The sequence below is a fragment of the Tiliqua scincoides genome, chromosome 5, assembly GCF_035046505.1.
Source record: "Tiliqua scincoides isolate rTilSci1 chromosome 5, rTilSci1.hap2, whole genome shotgun sequence".
NCBI classification, from domain to species: domain Eukaryota; kingdom Metazoa; phylum Chordata; class Lepidosauria; order Squamata; family Scincidae; genus Tiliqua; species Tiliqua scincoides.
In genome coordinates, this window is record NC_089825.1 from 3,717,606 (window position 1) to 3,738,526 (window position 20,921).

Sequence of the window (20,921 nt, forward strand, 5' to 3'; positions counted from 1 at the left end):
TCACAGGTTTTTGCATTGCTCCTTCTGTTTCAGAATAATGTTGACATTACTCAGTATGGAGAGTAAAACATCTATGTTCAAGCCCAGATCTTTAAAGAAATCTTTCTTTGATTCACAACATCGCTGATGCATTCTATGCGGCCAGAATGATTACCAGACTGTGATAAGATCCATCTGGAATGTTGTTTGTTCTTGAAAGACAGAATTTCTGTTTATTGTAAAAAAAAAACCCTCAGGGGTTTAGAGAAAGCCTGCCTGTGTGAACTGCCTTGGATTAAGCTCAAAGGAGCAATCATGACCAAAAGAGATGGTATATAAATACCAGTTGTTGTTATTATCATTTTCAGTTTTTATTTTTCCTCTATTTATACAGCTGGCAAAACAAACAAATTTAGGTACTTCTGACTGCTGCAGCTTGTCACACTTTTACTTCTTTGCTCTATATTTGTAATTACTGTTCAAATAAAGAAAAGACATTTATACATGCATGTTTCATAAACATACCCAGTACAATTTTGTGCTGTACCTTACACATTAAGTATTTTATATTCAAATTAAAATATTGCTTCTACGTTCCTGGAAATTCTACTTCTCTAAGCAAAAATCTCCTTACTAATCTAGAAAGCTGTCAGGTTTTAGCCCTAGACACAGCAAAATGCCAGATGGCCCCGGAAATACCCAACTCTAAGCCTTCATCTCCCAGCAACACCTTGGAAAAGATCAGGACTGCAGCCTTTGAACAAAAGCCTTTCTAAAAAGACACCCCATTACATCAGGCCACACCCTGCTTAAAAACGTTATTTTTAATATTAGGTTTATAAAACTGCAGGTGGGAGACACAACCTCAAGAGGCACGTGGGGGAAATGCAGACATGCAAGAACACCTCTTGAAGCTGCATACTTTGCTGGCACATACTTGCACCCACACAAATATGACTTTTCCTTCAAAACTCTTATTTTTGAAATATGCAAATTTAATTGATTAAAAGTCATCAGAATAGACTAATTTTTGAAAATTGTGTTCGTGATGCACCCGATGTCACGACTTTGTGAGTCGCATTTCATATTTTAAGTGCTCTTCAAAGTAGTAGCAATAGAGATTACAGAATACTCTAGACCAGGGCTTGCCAGATCTGGCCTGTGGGCCAGATCCAGTGTTCACCAAAAATCCCTCCTCTCCAAGAGCCTTACTGTTCCGCTGCTCTGCCACTTTGTTTGTCACTCATTTGGGCACAGGGATGCTCTGGGCAGTCATGTCTATGGCCCACATCCCAATAAGCTTTGCACCAGGATGTCTCCGGGCAGTCGCCATAAACACGACTGCCCAGAGCATCCCTATGCCAAGATGGGTGACAAAGTAGCAGAAAAGTGGAACACTAAGTGCTGCTTGGGATGGGATGGGATAGGAGTTTTCGTTGTGCAGCAGTCTCCAGTTTGGAGTCTCCAGTTTCTTTTCCTGGCTCCTGGCTCTCTACCTCCGGGAGAGCCAGGAAGTAGAGGCCACCATGAACGAGGAAGCGATGACCATGGTAAGTTTGGGAACCGCTGCTCCAGACCACAGAACCAAGCAAACTGCCTCTTCTTCCAGTTGAAAGACTGATCTGATCTTCCAGACCAGAGGTGCTCACACTTTTTTGCCTCGAGAGCTACTTTGAAACCCAGCAAGTCCCAGAGATCTACCAGAGTTTTTTTTACAATGTTCGCCATCATAACATATAACATTTATGTGTACAATGTATGTTGGTGTACCTTGCATAACCACATGAGCCAATATTGCACAACACAACATAATTAACTATAAACATTTTTTGTAATTACTTGAGTTTACTTTGATGACTTGCACTGAAGTGAATCAGCCAAGGATGCATAGTCCGGACAGTAGCTGCTGACAGCCAGCCTCAAGCACACTTCCAAATGTTCATCAGTCATGGTGGACCGGTACTTGGACTTAATGATCTTCATGTAGGAAAAGGCTGACTCACATAAATAAGTGGAGCCCTTCCTGCCTCAGGTGCTCTTATATCCCTGAGGGCCCTATTGCCTTCAAGTGGCTGCAGCTGCGCAGCACACTCTGCTGGATGCCCAGGCCTTACCCTTAAAGGGGCCACTGCTGACACCACATCTACCTCCTCACCAGATCTTCCTCGATTCCAATACAAGTGGGGAGGGGAGCAGATCTCTATACAGACCAGTGCAAAAACAGGGGAAAGGTGTGGGGGAGGGAAGATCTCTATATAGACATCACAGCAAGACCAGTGCAAAACCCCTTGCACACAGAACCAACAGATGGAAGTTGGGGGGGGGCAGATCTCCATACATACCAGTGCAAAAACAGAGGAAAGGTAAGTCAGCCCCAGTAGAGTCAACGGGGCTCACTCCCAGCAATGCGTGGACAGGAGCTCACTCCCAGGGATGCGTCACTCCCAGGGATGTATGGACAGGAGCTCACTCCCAGGGATGCGTCACTCCCAGGGATGTATGGACAGGAGCTCACTCCCAGGGATGCTACACTCCCAGGGAGCATCACTCCCAGGACGGGGCTCACTCCCAGGGATGCGTGGACGGGAGAGAAGTCTGCAATCTACTCATTTTGCCTCGCAATCGACTGGTGGATCGCGAGCAACGTACTGAGCACCCCTGTTCCAGACGATCTGATGTCCTGGCTTGCTCCAACTGTGACTCCAGTTGAGAGCTTGTACTTCACATGAAACTTTAGTTGTTCGTAACATGCATCTTGCACTCTTCTCTCAGATGTAAGGAGAAAGAGAAAGGTTATGGAGCATGCAAGCCCAGTTCCCTTGGCCTTGTTTGTATAATGCTAAACTATTGTTTAGTGTGTCACTGAAAGCAGTCTAAAGAAGTCTTCCTTTAAAGACTCCATTCTGATATTATTTTACTGTAGAATAGCGGTCTCCAAAATGGAGATTGCTATGCTCTGAAAAAGCCCTCCCTGTCCCAATCACCGCTTAGTGTTCCACCATGCTGCTGCTTCATTTTCCACCTGAGCTGGAAAGAGGATGCTCTGGGCAGTCACATCTATTGCCCGATGTCCCAGGAGGCTTAAGCAGGATGTCCACGTAGATGTGACTGCCCAGAGTGTCCCTCTAGGGTTGGGTGGAAAATGAATTGGCAGCACGGTCAAATGGTTAAGTGCTGCTCAGGGGGAGGGCTCTTGCTAAAAGCTGGATCTGGCCTGGGGGCTGTAGTTTGGTGAGAGTTACTGTAGAACATGCTTCTCATGTACTGAGTTCCCATCAATTGCTGAGATACATCAGCGTGTAGCATGTCATGTGTATGATGTGAAACGGTAAGCCTATTACCTGGTGCCGTTTCACAATGTCCTTTAATTTATTAGCCAACTTCAGCTCAATATCTGGAATGAGGTAGATGGTTGGTCTGCTCAGACAGTTATTCTGGAAAAGAAAATTGAAAATATTATTTAACAGGAGGAGAAGGCGGCAGAACATGAGTCCTCCTCTCACTACCCTGCCCCATGCCCCAACCCTTCCTGCTTGTTCCAGTGGCTGCCATGTCTCACTTCACACTACCACAACAACCACTGGGTCAGGGAGGCAGCACCCCAACATACCCTGCCTGCTTACTTGTTAAGGTATTATTTATTCTCCAAGCATTTACCTTAGAAGCCTTATTATACTCTATTGTTGCTATTACTGGCCATGATATGCACAGATCAAGGCACTTATAGAGTCAGCCTCAAATCGTAACTTAGCATATGGCAACAGTTCTCAAACTGTGGTCTGTGACCTGATTTTTGGTGGGTCGTGGGGCCAGTATCCCACACCAGAATGCCTTCCTGCATTGCATTCTGGAGCACAACCCAGAAGCTGCAAGGCATTCTGAGGTGCAATACAGCCACCACTGCTGACAAAGGGGGTTGCAGAAGTAATAAGTTTGAGAACCGCTGGCATATAGTATACACTTTATTTTTGCTCAACCATGAGTTCATGCTCCACAGCTGGGGTTAAATAATCTCCACAGATATCCTAGTTCAATTATTACTGTCCTCAACATTTGTGGCATTTTGATGTTCTTCATTTTTTAGTGAAAAAATATAACATAGATAATCGACAGCACTGAAATCACCTCCAAGTACCACATTTCCCTTCATCCAGTTTTATATACCTAATATAATTTGCTCATAAAATTGCCTTAGAGTTATCGGGGGCATATATTGATCCTAAGACCATCATTTTGTTTTGCATTATCTCATTTTATAGATATTCACAGAAAGATTTGCAATTCTTATCCTGATCAAAAACAGAACAAGCCCTAAAGCTAGGAAAACATTTCACACTAAAGATGCTGTGAAACTATTAATAGAAGAACTCTTACCTGCACCAATGTTTTCTCAATGTTCATAAACATTTCTACATTTCGATCCATGCGGGAAGGATTTTGCAAGTCAAACCGCCGCCTGTAAAGGATGAACACAGTTTCTAATATTGGTACAGTACAGGCACCTCTCATTTTACACAGGAGTTCATTTTTTCAAAGGAGCATATATCTCAAAAACACGCAAATTAAGAATTAATTTACAATAAGAATGTTATGTAAATGGAACAGATTAGGGGAACCTCAATGCTATTCTTGCACTTAATGGAGGTGGAAAGAGGCATGCCTGTATACCAGCTAACATAAATAGGACCTTATGTACAAGGCTCACACCGAAGCGTGCACAAGGAGCGTGAGACAGGATGCTGTCTCAGAGCCTGGCCAAGGTAGGCTAGCTAACAATACCCCCTCCCCTGGACCTCTTTCTAAGCAGCTAGGAGGGCAAAGAAGCATTCCCTTCTCTAGCTGCTACTGCTTAGTTATCTCCCACTTCCTCTTCTTTGGTCCAGGCAGCTGCTGCTTGCTCCTTTCCTCCTGCTGCTCTTGGAGCTGCTCCCCCAAACAGACAGCTAAGCCAGCTGCAATGCTTTCCATTTTGTTTCTATCCCTCCCCTGCAGGGCCAATCTTCCAGGGTCTCCTCTTTCTGGCCAAGTCATAGCCATCTGCACCCAGCGAAGCTCCCCTCCCGCCCTCTGCTCCATCCCTCTCTTAACCTGCCTGATTAGTCTGCCTTCAAGCCCACATTTTCCCTCAAACATGCAGGAGCATGGGAAGTCTGAATGCCCAAAATGTTAAAAAAAGTCCAAGCATAAATGAGATTTCAGTATTAACTGAACAAGTCTGTCATTCCAAAAACGACAAAATCAAACTAATGTGACACAAAAGAGCTTGTACTTGGAACAACAATGAACCTTTTAGACTGCTTTGCTACAATTTAATGCACTGTTACATGGAATCGGGGCTATATAAGCCTAAGGCTACAATCCTAAATACATTTTCCTGGGAACAAGTCCCACTGAATGCAATGGGATTTACTTCTTAATAGACAAGCATAGAATTGTGCTGTAAGGCAATATTCAAAAGGATGACACCACAGCTCCAGCCTGTGGCCTGGATCCAGCACCTGGACAAATCATTCCCCACTGTGAGCAGTGTTTACAGTTCCACATGGCTGCTTCTTATCTTGCCAGACAATCTCTGCAGAAAGTCATGCTGGGCAGTCACTTCCACTACCTGTTGGCTCAGCAGGCTCTGTGCCCAGATTGCTGGGCAGAAGTGGCTGGCAGGAGTGATTTTCTGCAGAGATTGGCTGGCAAGATAAGGGGCAGCCGCATGAAACGGTAAATGCTGGACACAACAGGAAAGGCAGGAAAGGCTTTTTGGTAACACAGTGATCCCATGGTTTGGAGTCCACTGGCATAGAGTAGCATTGCAATCCTACACATTTTCCTGGGAGTACGTCCTGCTAAATTTTATGGGACTTACTTCTAAGGAGATACACATAGGATTGCAGCGTTATCCCTGACAGTTCTGCCCACCTGAAAAGGCACACATTTTCCAGTCATATATACACACAGAGAGAAAATATAGGTCTTGTGAACCAACAAGGGCATTTAAGCTGTATAACAAAACTAAGGAACATCAAAAGAAATTTTTGTGCATGTCAAAATGCACATAGTTAAAACCTGTGCTATTTTGTATAGAAATGAGTCTCAGCACAAGAAATATTGCATTCAGCACAATTTTAGTGATTTCCCAAATTAGGTATCTTAAGAACGTAAGAAGAGCCCTGCTGGATTAGACCACCACTGTGGCCCATCGGAGGTCTCAGGGAACACACAAGACAACAAGAGACCTGCATCCTGCTGCCACTCCCTTGCACCTGGTAGGTAGCCTACTTGTAGCAGCCTACTACTACAAGCCTGGCTTGCAACCTGCTATGAACTTTTCTTCTAAAAATCTCTCCAATTCCCTTTAAAAGGAATCCAGGTCAGACACCAAGATGCCATCACTACATTCTGCGGTAAGGAGTTCCACTGACTAATAACACACTGGGTAAAGAAATATTTTCTTTTGTCAGCTCTAACTCAATTCTAGTGGATCTTCAAAGCATCCTGTATAAGATACCTTCTGTTTATGATGTAAACAGAAGGTATCTTGTCTAGAAACCATAAAAGGAATGAGGTTGTTGGGAAGTACTAAAGAGATCACCATGAAAATCACAGATGGGATAGCATGAGACTTCCCAAATGCAGCTTTACATTTCTTCATTTATACTGTTCTTACACCTGACTTAAACTTGTTCATGACACATAGCATATCTGCCCAAGCTGCCTTTCACATTTTGCTAAAGGTTTTGCTGATTTTACAAAGACCTCCCACCAGATGCACTATCCAGCTCCACATGATCTGTATAACAGGTGCTACCTGACAGGGTGTCAAGGCCATAAGGATCTATCCTCAATGCATGTGCATGCACACATACAGGACTAAACCATCTTCATTCTACCTCTTCTGTTCTAAAGCAGTGAAAACATATGAATTGTTTTCCTGACTCAGACTAAGGTTCAACCAGTTCAACACTCCAGTTAAAGCTGCAACCAATCTGATGATTTTGGAAACTACAAGGAGAGGATGAGAGCTGTGCCCTTCCCCTGTTTGTCTCCAACATTTGGCATCTCTCATCTCTCTTTCTGGAGGTGCAGAGCTTGCAGCTTTGACGGTCACTCAAGTAGAGTGGTCAGCGCGTAGAGTGGTCACTCAAGTAGAGCGCGTGGTCAGTCTGTGGAACTCCTTGCCACAGGATGTGGTGCTGGCGTCTAGCCTAGACGCCTTTAAAAGGGGATTGGACGAGTTTCTGGAGGAAAAATCCATTATGGGGTACAAGCCATGATGTGTATGCGCAACCTCCTGATTTTAGGAATGGGTTAAGTCAGAATGCCAGATGTAGGGGAGAGCACCAGGACGAGGTCTCTTGTTATCTGGTGTGCTCCCTGGGGCATTTGGTGGGCCGCTGTGAGATACAGGAAGCTGGACTAGATGGGCCTATGGCCTGATCCAGTGGGGCTGTTCTTATGTTCTTATGTTAGAGTGCCTCAGTCGAGCCGAGACTAAAGAAGCCCCGTGATGAAGAGAGGCTTGCCAATTTGACCCTATGCAGCCAAATATGGAAGAAATACAACATCCAAGAGAACCACTATAAGAGAATAATATAAAGACAGACAAGAGTGAAAACAAGGTTCTCCCACTGCAAACCTTCTCAGATAAAAACTCTCTGAAATAAAAGCATTTGCACCTGCCTCCTGAACTTCAAGAGAGAAGCTGCCACACAAAAATCTCCTTGGACAAGAAGTGGGAACTCTGTGGGAAAAGTTTAAACAAAATAACACTCACCATCCTTGCTCATTTTTATACTTATAAGCAGCACCAAGAATATGACAGAGTGTTCCTCCAGCTTTGAAATCCATGAAGCACTTTGCCTAAAACAAAGAAAGTCCAAATGTGACATACCTGCACCAACAGATCAGAAGCAAACAGTAGCACTCCAGCAGTGCAAGCAGCCGAAGCAATCAGTCACAAAATCACTGGAATGAGCCATGCAAAATGACACATTTGAGAATTCACTGCTTTCAGGCGTTTTCCCCACACCCTTAAAGCCTATACTCAATATCAGCAACCTCACAATGATTATGGGTCAACAAACCAGAAGAGCACATAGGCATTTGGGAGCCCACAGTATCACAAAGCTGGAAGGAATTTAGCAGAGCTTGTGCAAGAAGTATATCGTTCCAAGAAGCAATGCCTAAGGAGAATGTGAACATTCCTCTATCAAAATTGAGAAGACAGCACAGAAAGGAACTCCAGGAGAACCAATAAGCTTGAAAAAACTAAAACCTAGCTGTTTACTAAAAAATTTTTACCTGCTTTTTGTCAGGTAAAAATTAAAATGGTTTGTTTTTAATATAAGGCTTCAGAAAAGATGAAACTGGGTGCTGTTCCCCCCACCCCCTTCCCAGTAATCAACAACCAACCACAAAGAGAGCTGTGGCTCCTGAGTATTAGCTGGTACTGACACGTGAATGCCCCAGGGTCCAACAAAACCCAGGTGCCAGGACACCAGGGTGGCTATATCTTCAACAACAATTATTCACTTCTTTCATGTTATCATAAGGAAACAATGCACAGCAGTAATTGTGTCACTAAGGGCACAATTCTAACCAACTTCCCAGCACTGACCTAAGGGCAATGAAGCTCCGAGGTAAGGGAACAAACATTCCCTTACTTTGAGGAGGTCTCTGTGAGCCCCCAACTGCAGGATGCAGCACATGTCCCATTGACACAGCTATGTCAGAGCTGAAAAGTTGGTTACAATTTGGGAGTTAGCTGCTCATCCCCAGAAATGACCTCAAAGATGACAAATTCTTCTTTAGCAACATTTGCAGTTATGTGCATCTGGTTGGTGGAAGTTTTGTTTGCACATGGCAGAGAGTAAAGAGCACAGCAAATAGTCTGTGTGCGGATTTGAAAATCCTCGTAAACATAGAATCAAAAACATATAGTTTAATGAATTTGAATCTGTGTGTTAAGGAATTAATATTTTTATTAGTGAACAACATAAAAATGAAGCATGCTGTAACAACCGGGAGGCAAAAAATTCAAAGCAACAGTGAAAAAGTGTATGTTACATTTGTCATTTCATATCAGAATATATTATTTTGTAGAACATAAACGTCCGTGAACTCTGTGCTAGCATATACACAAAATTTAATTTATACCATTCACTGGTGGTACATTAGGTCTTTTTTTGGTCATCTTAAAATATAAAGTTCTGAAATCTAAAAATTCATCTGGCTTCTCAACTTTTGAACTGGCTCCTAGATCCAAAGAAAATTTGTGGAGCCGTGGAATACTCTTTCCTTCATGTTGGAGGGTCTACATAAACATGAGCTCTCCAAACTTGTCACAGGTGATATGGCAGCTTTAGCACAGACTAATTAAAATCAAGGAAAAAAAATTGATTTAAATCAATTTTCCCCGTTTTGAAATTTACATATTTACTGAACAAATACAGTATGTGCACTAACTGCCTGCTGTAATTAAAATATATCATTTACAACTAAATGAAGATGAAAGTTATTAAAATATTAGTGTGACAACTTTCTTAAATATGTCTGCTTAGAGCGAAGAGACTGATTTGTTTGGCTTTCTTTGTAGGTTGGTTGGCAAACAATACAAGCCAAGGTCATTTACCAGAGGGCTAAGGCTAAATCCTAAACACACTTATTTGAAAAGTAGCCTTCCATGGATTCAGCTCAACAGCTTCAAATGCAACAGGGCCCAAATCAGTGCCCAAATCAACAATTTTCTAATACAATTGAAAACTGGTGAGGCTTGGTATGTGGACATTTCCCCACCATCAGAGCCTGCATCAGGCACCCCTGCCACCTGAAGAGCCAGGAGCTACAGAGTGCACAGTAGAAGAAGACGGTCCAGTGAGAAGACTGCCTAATGCCAGAGATACACACCTGCTGCTACTGCCTGGCCCCAGTTCCCAGGGAGCATACTTCCTTTTTACTGATCTGGCATATTTATACCCTGCTTTTCTTAAACTGACAGCTAGCTCAAAACAGCCTACAAGGTAAAAATTTAAAAGTTACAACACATAACATTTCATTCAAAAGCAATAACTTACCATTTACACAACAATAAATAATTCATTAAAATAACTACAAGCGAGGATAAAAACAAAACCAATGGCACACTCATGAAGACTGAGCACAACAACTTGGACAGAGGCCATGACAGCTTGTTTCCTGAGAATCATCAACCAATCTTTCAAATGCAGAAACAGGAAACCACGTAACCAGCAGGTGAAACACCTAAGTGGGTATTTTCCAACATCTCCCCCCACACAGGGCCTTTAATATACTGCTGCTTTGCAAAAGTCATGCATATTAAGGCAGCAACCCTATTGACACTTTCCTGAAAGTGCATTTATTTTTAATCTCACCTTTCTGTGTAACAGGCACCTACAGCACTGGAAGAACTGCTGACAAGAGCATTTCAAATACTCACAGGAAATTTTGTGAAGGCAGGATTGGCAACATGTTTTCCGAAGGCATCTTCCTGAAACTGCAGCAACTGTGCCACAAGCCCAGCCAGAGTTTTATTGGTCGGAGCATCTGCTTGGACATACTGAAAAGCAAATAGCGCCCAAATCAATTCTGGTTTTTTCACATCCACACTCTGTAGCTATTTTACAATACAACTGAAAACAAGAACTTAGGAGCTAATCTGTTCTTATGGTTCTTTGCAATACAAGCCAATAACGAGGTATCCAAAGAACTGCTCAGCTGCCATTAGTTTTAAATTTGCCAAAAACATTATATTAGCTTTCTATTTAGCTTTCAATACTTTAAACCCAAACACTCACACCCAGTATATAGGTACCACTAGGAAGGTAGTGTCTCTTCGGTGTTGGACCAAAGAGCACTCCATTTATACTGCACATGTTTACTACAGTATCAATAACAAAGGACAGAGCTGACAAATTTCCCAGGAAGGCACTTTCTGGTTTTTTGTCCACAAGAAACTGCTTAATGTGAACATCCTCCAAGGTAACTCATCCTCAAGATCCACCCTTCCTATGCCTAACCACAAAGCTTAAGTGTTCTGAACAACATCTGTTCAGATTCACTTTGTGCTACTGTTGCTTCTTGCACCCCCCTTTCTTTAGTTTTCTCCCCACTGTCAAACTAAAATTGTCACCTCCTTTAGGTAGGAATACTGTTACTTAAGTTATACAGCACCACATCCACTGATGGTCCAATAAGAACAATGGAAGATCTTGAATTTTTAGCGATCTGGCACTGATTGTTCACATAGCACCCAACCTGCCTTTGGCACGTATGGCTGACTGGCAAGGAAGACGGTCTCATTTGATGCTGAGGAGAGGTTCAGAGGCATGATGGCAGAGACTCCTTATTGCTTCTCAGAGTGCATCTCCAAAGCCAAACACTAAATCAGAGACAAGCCCTTTTCATCTCTCACTTTATGTTTGGGCAGGCAGTTGCCAGGTTGAGGTCCAAAAAAGCCACCTTTTCCCACAGATGTAGTGCACATTCAGATGCAAGACCCATGTGGGTTTTCAGTGGCGCAGGCCTTGGTTAGCATTTGGCCATTAGCAAGGCTTGCACCAGGCAAGTTCCCAGCTTTTCCTCTTCACTACCATCTGATATCAAGATGCACTTCCAACATACTTGTTTCAAGAGATGTAATAAGGCATAAAGTCTATGGGCTTAACAAAGTCTTACTTCTCACATTTTCAAACCATAAGAAATTTTGTTAATACTGGAAAGACAACACCATTTCAAAGAAAAAACTACTGTGTGGTCTTATTTTATTTTAAATTACTCAAGGTCAGAAACTACCATGAAAGCTTCCAGCCCTGATAAAATGCTTTTTGGCTAAAAAAAACCAACACTCAATACTCAACTTCTCATGAAAAATGCTATCTTTTTACAAAAGCATGATATTAGATGCTATGAATGGCACACACAAATTGTTTGAGAGATATTTGTGAATATTAACTTGGTCCCCTAAAATGGACCATGACAAAAAAGAACAAACTAATACTTTTATATTTAAATGCTATCTGAGAATTTGCCAAGGCAGAAAAGATTTTTAAAAAACAAACGTTTAGTGGTAGTTCAGATAAAACAGATTCAAAATAACCCAATGCAACTTGGGTTTTGAAGACTATAAAGACCAACTTTAAAACCTGCAAAGAATCCAATATGCATGTAAAAAATGGCTCATGTCACATATGCCACTAATCATATTTCCCTATTATTCATTCTCACTGAACTTCATGTACACAGACCATTCTTGGAAAAAGCTTAGAAAGTCCTTTCTGACCAAAGCACAAGGTCTTGGTCAGTGCCCACTGGGGACAAAACATTACAAAATACAATGAACATAAAGGCTTCTCTGTAACAACTATTGCATTTCAAAAGCTGAAAAGTTCTGTGGCAAGTGGGGGGAAAAGGACGGCATTAATTTTGTGACCTGCTAAGTGTATTACTTGCCAAATTTTCTTGTGCTGATAATAAAGCTGGCTGTATTGGAGTCATGCAATGGCTGCACAGTTTAATTGTATTTTGTGAATATTTTGTAAACTGCCTTTGCCATTGCTTTGGCAAGAGTGAGACAGGTTATAAATTATTTGAACAAGCTACAAAAATTCTCAACTCCACAAGGTAGAGGACCCCCAGGAACCCAAGGGGGTTTTTAAGAGGCAGCAAGAATCATCATACAATGTCTGCCAGGCGTGAGGACTATTAAGGGAGGTAGGGCCAGTAACAGACATACCCAACAGCCCAATCCTAACCAACTTTCCAGTAGCAATGCAGCCATGCCAATGGGGTATGTACTGCATTCTGCAATAGGGGGGCAGTCATGGAAGCCTCTTCAACAGAAGGGAACATTTGTTCCCTTACCTCACGGCTTCGTTGCAACTACACCAGTGCTGCACAGTTGGTTAGGATTAGGCTGTAAATCAATCTGACTAAAAGGCAGACAGATTAACATTTTATAAAAAAACTTTTAAGTCTGTCTTCTCTTTTAGTGTTTGTCCTGTGTGGTGGTGGGGTCCACTATTTTTCAATGGAATTGCCATTTCTCTGGGTTGCAGGTTTGGTCCAGGTGGGTGATTTTCCTGTCACTGTGCAGCGTGTCAAGCCAGTGCTGCTGCGGTTGGTCCTTCAGTCATTTGCCACTGACCTCCAACTGAAGGCCCTTCTGCGTCAGTGTATCGCTGTCAGCGCACAGAACACAGTAATAGAACGCGGGCTTCTCTCAACTTGTTGGCAACTGGAGCAACACTGTACCGCTGCCAGATGTCGTTGTTACCGATGTGGTCAAAATGAGCAATGCCAATGATTCAACACAATCATTTGATTGTCGCCACAATGATTTGTCTCCATCACACCAAGGCGACATTCGCTTTCTCTTGTCGCTGGGTAGCATTCAGCTCCGTAGAGCGCAACTGGCCAGATGACTGTAGAGTGTGACCGTTAAAATACTTTTAACTCTGCAACCTACTCTAATTAGTATCCGTCGTCACTTACGGCAGATTGCACTTATGTCACTTCTCAGAGACATCTAACTGGCCATTTGGATACAAGAAGCTGGAGTAAGCAGAACTATGGTCTCATCTAGAAAGACGGTTCTGGTATTCCTTGGGGCAACAGTACTGAGGAATGCAATCTTCCTCTGAACGTCAGGTGCATGGAGAAGAGAAGGAATGCTACCTTGAAACCCTGCTTGAAAGCACCATGTGGGCAACTGACTACTGGAAGCATGCTGCTACTGGACTACATGGGCCTGAAGCCAATCGAGTGGATCGATGTGATTGGCACATTTTTTTCAGTTTGAATCTCTGACCAAGGTTGCATTCAAGTGGCATAATAAGGAGGCGCTTTGCCTTGCAGAGATACTAGAAAGCAGGCAGACATTGACCAGGTGCACCTAGCAAGTAACTGAAGGTTTCCTCTGTGGAAATTCCGCCCACATATGTCACTTCCCAGCCCAAAGCTGAACCAAAAAACTAAGCAGGGGTGCATGGACCCCAGTTTGTGAAAGCTGCATATGACCCTGTGCAAAACCTTTGCTGCTGACATGGCACAAGAATGAAAGTGACCACCTTAATTTCCAATTCCTCCTGCCTTCCAAGGCTTGAAAGACAAAACCATAAGGCAAAAATGGGCCTTAAATGGGTGTTTTTTGTATGAATACATTCTTTTGAGGATATTCCTTATGTGACTTGCTTCTCAAAAGAAAGAGAGACCAATATTTGCACCCCATACCCAATTTGCAGCTGCAGAATTACAAAGAAGGGCCACGACTCCAGGCACATTGTCAACTCCAGGCACACTGTCGCAGGAGGAGGCCCCAGTGGACACACTGGGACCAGGGACATGTGGTGGGTGGGTAGGGAGGTAGAGCCTCCCCACTAGAGTCCTTCAAAAAGTGTAGTGGCCACCATGCAAGGCTCTCAAGCACACTCACTCATGCACTGCACATGGATCAAGTGTGCTCGAGAGCCTCACACAATGGCAGCAGCACTTTTTGAAGGACTCTGGCAGGGAGGCTCTGCCTCACCTCATATGGCGGTGGTGCTGCAGCAGGGAGACTGCCCCAGCTGCCCCACCTCACACGAAGGTGGTGCTTCCAGGAGGCTCTGCCTCATCTGCCACCCCACACCGCCCTGCCTGGGACTTCTTCCTGAGTGGACCTGAAAGGAACCCCAGGACCCCTTTCAGAGCCTGAGCAGCCCATGCAAGCCAGGACACAGAGGCATTGACACAGAGGCTCCCTCCTGGCATTGTTGGGGGAGCGGCTGGTGGCCCCTTAGCGCCCAGCACTGTGCGTGCCTCCTCAGGAGCAGGGCCAGAAGTCGGTGGGGCCCCCTCGTGGGTGAGTGAGGGTTGGCAGGGCTGTGGCGGGGGGGGGCGGGTCTCCTCAGAGGCGGGTCCCAAGGGGTCAGCAGGCTGCTCCCAGGCCTCAGAGGCGGCCCTGCCTTTGTTGCCATGGCGCTGGCGGGCACTGGGCCGCCCGCCAGCCAGCTGGTGGTGGCGTAGCCAGATGGGGGCGGAGCGGTCCTCCCTTCGGAACCATTCCCGGCGGGGGGGGGGAAACGGAGCCGTACGGCTTTCTCCCACGCCCGCACAGCTCCGCTTTGCCTCCCCCCGCCGGGAACGGCTCCGAAAGGAGGGCCGGCCGCCCGCCCACCCCCTGCCAGGCTTGCTGCTCCGCCCCCCCAACGGCTACGCCAGCGAGCTGCCCCCCCCAGGCCGGCGCCTCACCTTCCTGCAGTGCCTGCCCAGCCAGAGGCGCGCGGCGTCGAGCTGCGCGGCGGTCTCGGGGCTCTCCCAGAGCTTCCCGGCGGCGCCCCCGTCCCGGCGGCGCCACAGCTGGGCCGCGGGGCTGGGCGCCGGCGAGGACGACGAGCAGGGCGCGGCGGGGGCCGCAGCCGCCCCCGCGCTGCCGCCGCCCCCCGCCAGGGCCGCCGCGCCCGCCGCCACCGCCGCCATTGTCCTCCTGCCGGGCCTGCCGCGCCGTCGCCGCCTCCTCCGGGGCCCTGCACCGCCCACGCTCCTTGCTCCGCGCATGCGCAGAGCCCGCGGGACGACGACGCCGCGGCTGCCGCGCCGCCGCCGCCGCTTCCTCCCTCCGCGCACGCGCGAGGAAGCGGCCGCGCTCCCGCCTCACGCGACCTCCCGCCCGCGCGCCGAACGCCGACTCCTCCGCCAGCCAGCCAGCGGCGGCGAGCAGGGCGCATGCGCGCGGGAGAATCCTCGCGGCGCTTGCGCACGCTGCCCCGCGCATGAGCCGCGACTGCGCATGCGCACGCCACCTCAGGGGGCTGTCAGGAGGAGCAGCGTGAGGCTGGGGGGTTGCGGGCGCGCTCGGTGGAGGTCCGACGCCTCCCGCCAGACTTCCCTACCGTGGTGCCTCTGCCTTCCAAGGAGGGGCCTGTGCCCGCCTCACTGGTGTTCGAGGCGCTGTGGGTCCTGCTTCTCTGGGCAGGGGACCCACTGTGGCCGGGCACTGCTGAGGGGGTCACCCCAAAGACTTACAGTGGGTGGGGAGGCAGCGCCTCCCCAGCGGAGTCCTTCGAAAAGCAGCGCCTCGGCCATGGGAGGCACCCACAACCCACACGCATTTGCAGAGCTCCCCCAGAAACCCTGACCAATTGCAAAGTATTTCCTGTGTGCAGGGGGTGCTTTGCGATCTCTGAAGATTCCAAGCCTCAGGCAACCCTACAGAGGGCTGTGCAGGGCTCCCTGCACCTCCTGCAGCCCTAACTACTTACAAGTGGAAAGCACCCCCTTTGCTCCCCCCCCTTAGCAACACCATCCTGTGGATCACATCACTGCCCTAACTCCTCTTCTGCAAGACTTACTGAGGGAGTAAAGCTCCCTCAAACTCTGAGAACCACTGCTGTGTAGGATTGCAGCACTGCAGTCCTCTCATTTACACAGAAAGAAATCCTAATGTGAGCAGTTGGAACAGGATGGCAATTTTCAGCCTTATGCTGCAATCCTGTGCACACACATCTATTTGGGAATAAGTTCCATCAAACTCTCGGGGACTTCCAGATTAACATACACAGAATTCTTTTGCATGGCTACAGTCCTGTAGATACTGCCTTGAAAGTAAACTGTAGAACTGTATAAATTTTATTGTACCAATAGAGGTGTTTGAAAACTGTTTACTCAGACGTAAGTCCATTTTGTTAAGACTTAGGCTCTTAGGTTGTAATCCTGTTTTACTCACCAGAAACAAACACCTCTACTCCGAAGACTTACTGCAACATGGAGTGGGGGGATTTGCTGCATGGGTAACAGTCAATCCTCCATACCTACTTTACCCAAGCTCCGCGCTCTAGAGAGGACACTGTTCCAGAACCACTATTCAGAGCGCAATACCATAGTCTTCCGACACTGAAGGATGCCAATGATTACAGTTTCCCTGAACAAAATATAGAAGCCAATCTTGATCATGATTTGTCATTTATTATCTGCAACTATAACTTTCCTGCAAGGCCAAGAGAACATGATTTGCAGTATTAGAATTTCAGCAGTGTTAGAACTACACTTAAAAATTAAAGCCATGTGAAAGTAGGCGAAGAAATCACCATCTCCCCCTACAGGCACACCCACTACCCGTCAGTTAAACATTCCTTGTCATCTGTTGCACGGGGGAGGGGGAAGCGGGGAGGAAAGGTTTCACAAGCAACACTCAACTTATGCCTCCAAACTGGCATAAGAGTGTTTGAAGACTGCATGTCTAGTTGACTGGTGTCAGTGCTATCTGAGTGACAGTCTCTGACATTAAGTCCACTGGGCCTCCCTCCCCCTGCTTCCTGGATTCCACTCTTTGTGGTGCCTTTCAACCTCTTTGCTGCTCCCTTTGTGGATTGCCTTGGGCTGCTGCACTTGCAGCAGCAGCACCTAACCTTCCGGCCAGTTAAGGCACTGGAGATTTTCTGTCCAGAATCACCCCACCAACAGGCCACTCTGGAAGGCACCCTCTTCCCTCACGACAGAGGCCCAGCACTTGCCTCTGCTGCCTGTCTAGCCCTCACAGATTGGGGGGAGCCAGAGCCGTAAGTTCACAGCCAGACCTCTGCTGGGTGTATAGCAGGGTTTTCTGCTGCCATCACTCTGCTAGGCCCGCTAGCCAGCAATGCTGTGCAATACCAATCTAGAGAGTATAGGTGCAACTCAACCACAAGTTAGCACATGGCCCAGAAGCTCATCTGTTGTTGATGAGTCGTGGTGTGATGCAATGCTGGCCCACAAACGCCTTCTGATGCTTGCTGCCATCCAACTGCACCGCCCAGCTGGACAGGAACAGCTCCCTGGAATTAGAAGTGCTGGAATTTATACTGTTAGTCCTCAAGCCCTGATGGCTGCCAGAGTCCCACACGGTGCTTGTCTGCTTGCCATGAATGTCATACGGTGGGTCCTGAAGCACTTGATACTCTTTGTCAGAAAGAGGGAATATGCGGGGTTCCCACGGCTGTATGTTCTAGAACAAGAGACACAGCGGAGAGAAAAAGAGTTGACATTCCACTGGAGCAAAGTCTTAAATTATTCAGGAAAAGACACTCTGCATGTCTTCACTCTGGAGATCCTTCATTTAGATTTAAACAACAAGATCAGAGCACAGAATAGCAACCACCCCCTAAATCCTTATCTGCTAAACTAATTTATACATTCTACTTCACTGAAATAAATAAGGGCATCTGGCCTGGATGCCTTTAAAAGGGGATTGGACAAGTTTCTGGAGGAAAAATCCATTATGGGTTACAAGCCATGATGTGTATGTGCAACCTCCTCATTTTAGAAATGGACTATGTCAGGTGCAAGGAAGGGCACCAGGATGCAGGTCTCTTGTTATCTGGTGTGCTCCCTGGGGCATTTGGTGGCGCCACTGTGAGATACAGGAAGCTGGACTAGATGGGCCTATGGCCTGATCCAGTGGGGCTGTTCTTATGTTCTTAAATACAAAGCCATTCATCGAAACAGTTGCTGTGTTGCCATAATATAACATGCCAAGAAGTGCAGCAGCACAATACCAGACTAACCACAGTGTTTTAGAGGTAAGTTCCACTGGTTTAAAGCGCACTAGACTGTAAAATACAACGGAGAAGACCCGTCTGCTGTTTCAAATGGCTTCAATGCTACAGGGCCAACTTTGCTGTTCTCTTGGAATACAAACACTTGGCCAGACTTCTGCCTTGTAAATGAACTGATTTAATGCACTGACACATTCAAAACCCTAAAAGTTCAGGCAGCTGGGACTATATGCCACTGTCATCCACAGCCTCCTCTTCTGGGAGAAGATATTCGAGGAACAGTCTGTGAGCAGCTGCAAAGCAAATGCATTGAAGGCAACAATATGTTTTGTAGTTTATCAGGGCAAACTGAAGATGGTGAATTCTCTTTTCATAACTTCTATCTCAAAGGGACATGAAAGGGGAGCAACTGGAGTGATAGGCAGGCTCCCTGACTGTTCTTAATGCATACTGGCCACTCAACCCTCTGAACTTTGCCAATGAACCACATCAAACTCTTGAAATAAGCAGCAGCAACCCTCACCAGGCTATCTGCTTCCTTTTCCAGGGTGGCGACACTTGTCTCATCACTGAAGGAGAGGCTTCCCCTGCTCCTGCCCTTGGTCAGGACAGGTTGCAGCACATTCGAAAGCTCTGGGCTGAGAGGCCCCGTAAGGGAATTCACACACTGCAGGTGGTCAAGGTCAGGGGACACACTATCTGGAGAGCCTGGCTGAAGCATCCACCGTCCATCTGCTTTGTTGGAGCCCCTACAAGAAGAACATGTCACAGAACCCAATGAAGTAAAATGGAGCTAGACAGCAAACACTAACTGCTACATTGAAGAAGGGAAGGATAGAATCTGAACCAAGATCAGAGGCAGAGGGACTCAAAAAAAGTGTATACAGTAGAAGATCAAGAGCCTGTTGACAGGCTTGCCCTCTTTCAGAGTGACAATTTTTAACCATTGCAAATGGATGTACATCTATACATGAATTCAAGAAATGCAAGCCTTATTAAGCAACATGGGAGCTTTTAGGCACTCTTAAATTCTGTAAGCCAGAGTTACATTTTGAGGTAACTCAGGTATTTTGGGGGTGCCCGAAAAACCCCTATGTTGCTTAATGAGAGTCATGAATTCTTGAGTACTCGTACAAATGCCCATCCGTTTCAGTAGTCTGAAATGTGCCACTTATGGTGAGATGTTCACTTGTCACAGGCTCTTGGACTGCCATCTTAATCTTGTGCTCCCAACCTGTGCACTCTTTTCAAAGGTGTGAAAGTTTTTCACTGAACATTAGTGACTAGCTGGCTGGAAATAAGAATTGACTAAGCGCCATTCTTGGATAGGTCAATGAGAGATTAATTTGGAAAAGCTAACTCCACTAAAGAGAGATTCCTCAAGGCTGAGGTTTTGCACAGAACCTTGAGAACCTCAGCACTTAATTTTTTAAGTAGCTCTAGCCTCCAGTAACAGCACACAAGCACTTCCTCCTTGGCCTCTAAGGAGTAAAAAGAGAAGTCTGCTGCTTGGCTGTACTCAGGACTCATTCCCATCCTGTTGTGCATGATATACCTGTTGCCTCCAGATCTTCATTAATTCCAACAAACTCTCTGTGATGCACTTTCGAGAAGCAGCTCCAATGTTCAGACTGTGACAAAATCTCTACAAGGTGGAAATGCTGCAGCCACCCTTGTTTCTTGGTACACTTAACCTAACCATTCTTGGCAACAAAAGGACACATCATTCCCACTGTAAGCATGATAAATTGAGGCACAGAAAGCAAACCTGTCCAAAGCCAACTTATGAACTCCTAGAAGAGATCTGAATCTTGGATTTCAAGGCTTTGGTCGAACTCCTCACCAACAATTCACAGCTTTTTATGCTCTCTTATTAACGGTGCACAGAAGTCATGCAGGTATCACACACATTTGAAAGAACTGTTCCTGGTCAGAGAATTATGAGGAAATACATACCTGTTCCCTCGCCTATGGGAAACAGTTCCTGACCAGGAATTCCAGCGAGCCCGTTCCAGTTCTTCAAATTTGTAGTGATGATTCAGGTATACCTCGTCAGAAGTGTCTTCCAGCTAAGATAAGGGAGAAGCAGTTATCTGGATGTTAGAGAACTGAAGCTGTATATAGAGTACCACAGGTTCTTTCAGACATGAGAGAAATAACCATCCTACATGGGCAGAATCAGTGTTGCAAAATTAATGCAGGCTCTTGAGAAAGGTGGCTTTCCTACCAACCCGCTTGAGTTGCTGGATCCACAAAAGAAGAGGGAGCACAAGCACAGCGAGGGGGTGGAGAAGAGGAGAGATGGAGGTCATGCACATCTTTAGCATATGCTGAGAACCAATTCTGCTTTCTTCCCCCTAAAGCACAGCTGTGCATGTGGAACACCTATTCCAGAGATAGATATGCAAGGACAAAGACGGC

The 20,921-nt window shown here is 46.0% G+C and overlaps 2 protein-coding genes across 2 annotated transcripts in view; both read right to left on the reverse strand.

Moving 5' to 3' along the window:
* SMARCC1 (SWI/SNF related, matrix associated, actin dependent regulator of chromatin subfamily c member 1) overlaps positions 1 to 15,340 on the reverse strand; it is a 129,155-nt gene extending 113,815 nt beyond the window's left edge. Inside the window, exons 1-5 of the mRNA XM_066627421.1 lie at positions 15,220 to 15,340; positions 10,430 to 10,549; positions 7,748 to 7,833; positions 4,354 to 4,435; positions 3,321 to 3,413 (exon numbers count right to left, since the gene is read on the reverse strand). Coding sequence (XP_066483518.1) covers positions 3,321 to 3,413; positions 4,354 to 4,435; positions 7,748 to 7,821 — 249 coding nt within the window. The 5' untranslated portion in view covers positions 7,822 to 7,833; positions 10,430 to 10,549; positions 15,220 to 15,340. The remainder of the gene's footprint in view (positions 1 to 3,320; positions 3,414 to 4,353; positions 4,436 to 7,747; positions 7,834 to 10,429; positions 10,550 to 15,219) is intronic.
* Positions 15,341 to 16,912: 1,572 nt separating this feature from the next.
* The window catches only part of LOC136651243 (KAT8 regulatory NSL complex subunit 1-like), a 51,615-nt gene continuing 47,606 nt past the window's right edge, over positions 16,913 to 20,921 (reverse strand). The window contains exons 11-13 of the mRNA XM_066627468.1: positions 20,457 to 20,569; positions 19,024 to 19,249; positions 16,913 to 17,950 (exon numbers count right to left, since the gene is read on the reverse strand). Coding sequence (XP_066483565.1) covers positions 17,675 to 17,950; positions 19,024 to 19,249; positions 20,457 to 20,569 — 615 coding nt within the window. The 3' untranslated portion in view covers positions 16,913 to 17,674. The remainder of the gene's footprint in view (positions 17,951 to 19,023; positions 19,250 to 20,456; positions 20,570 to 20,921) is intronic.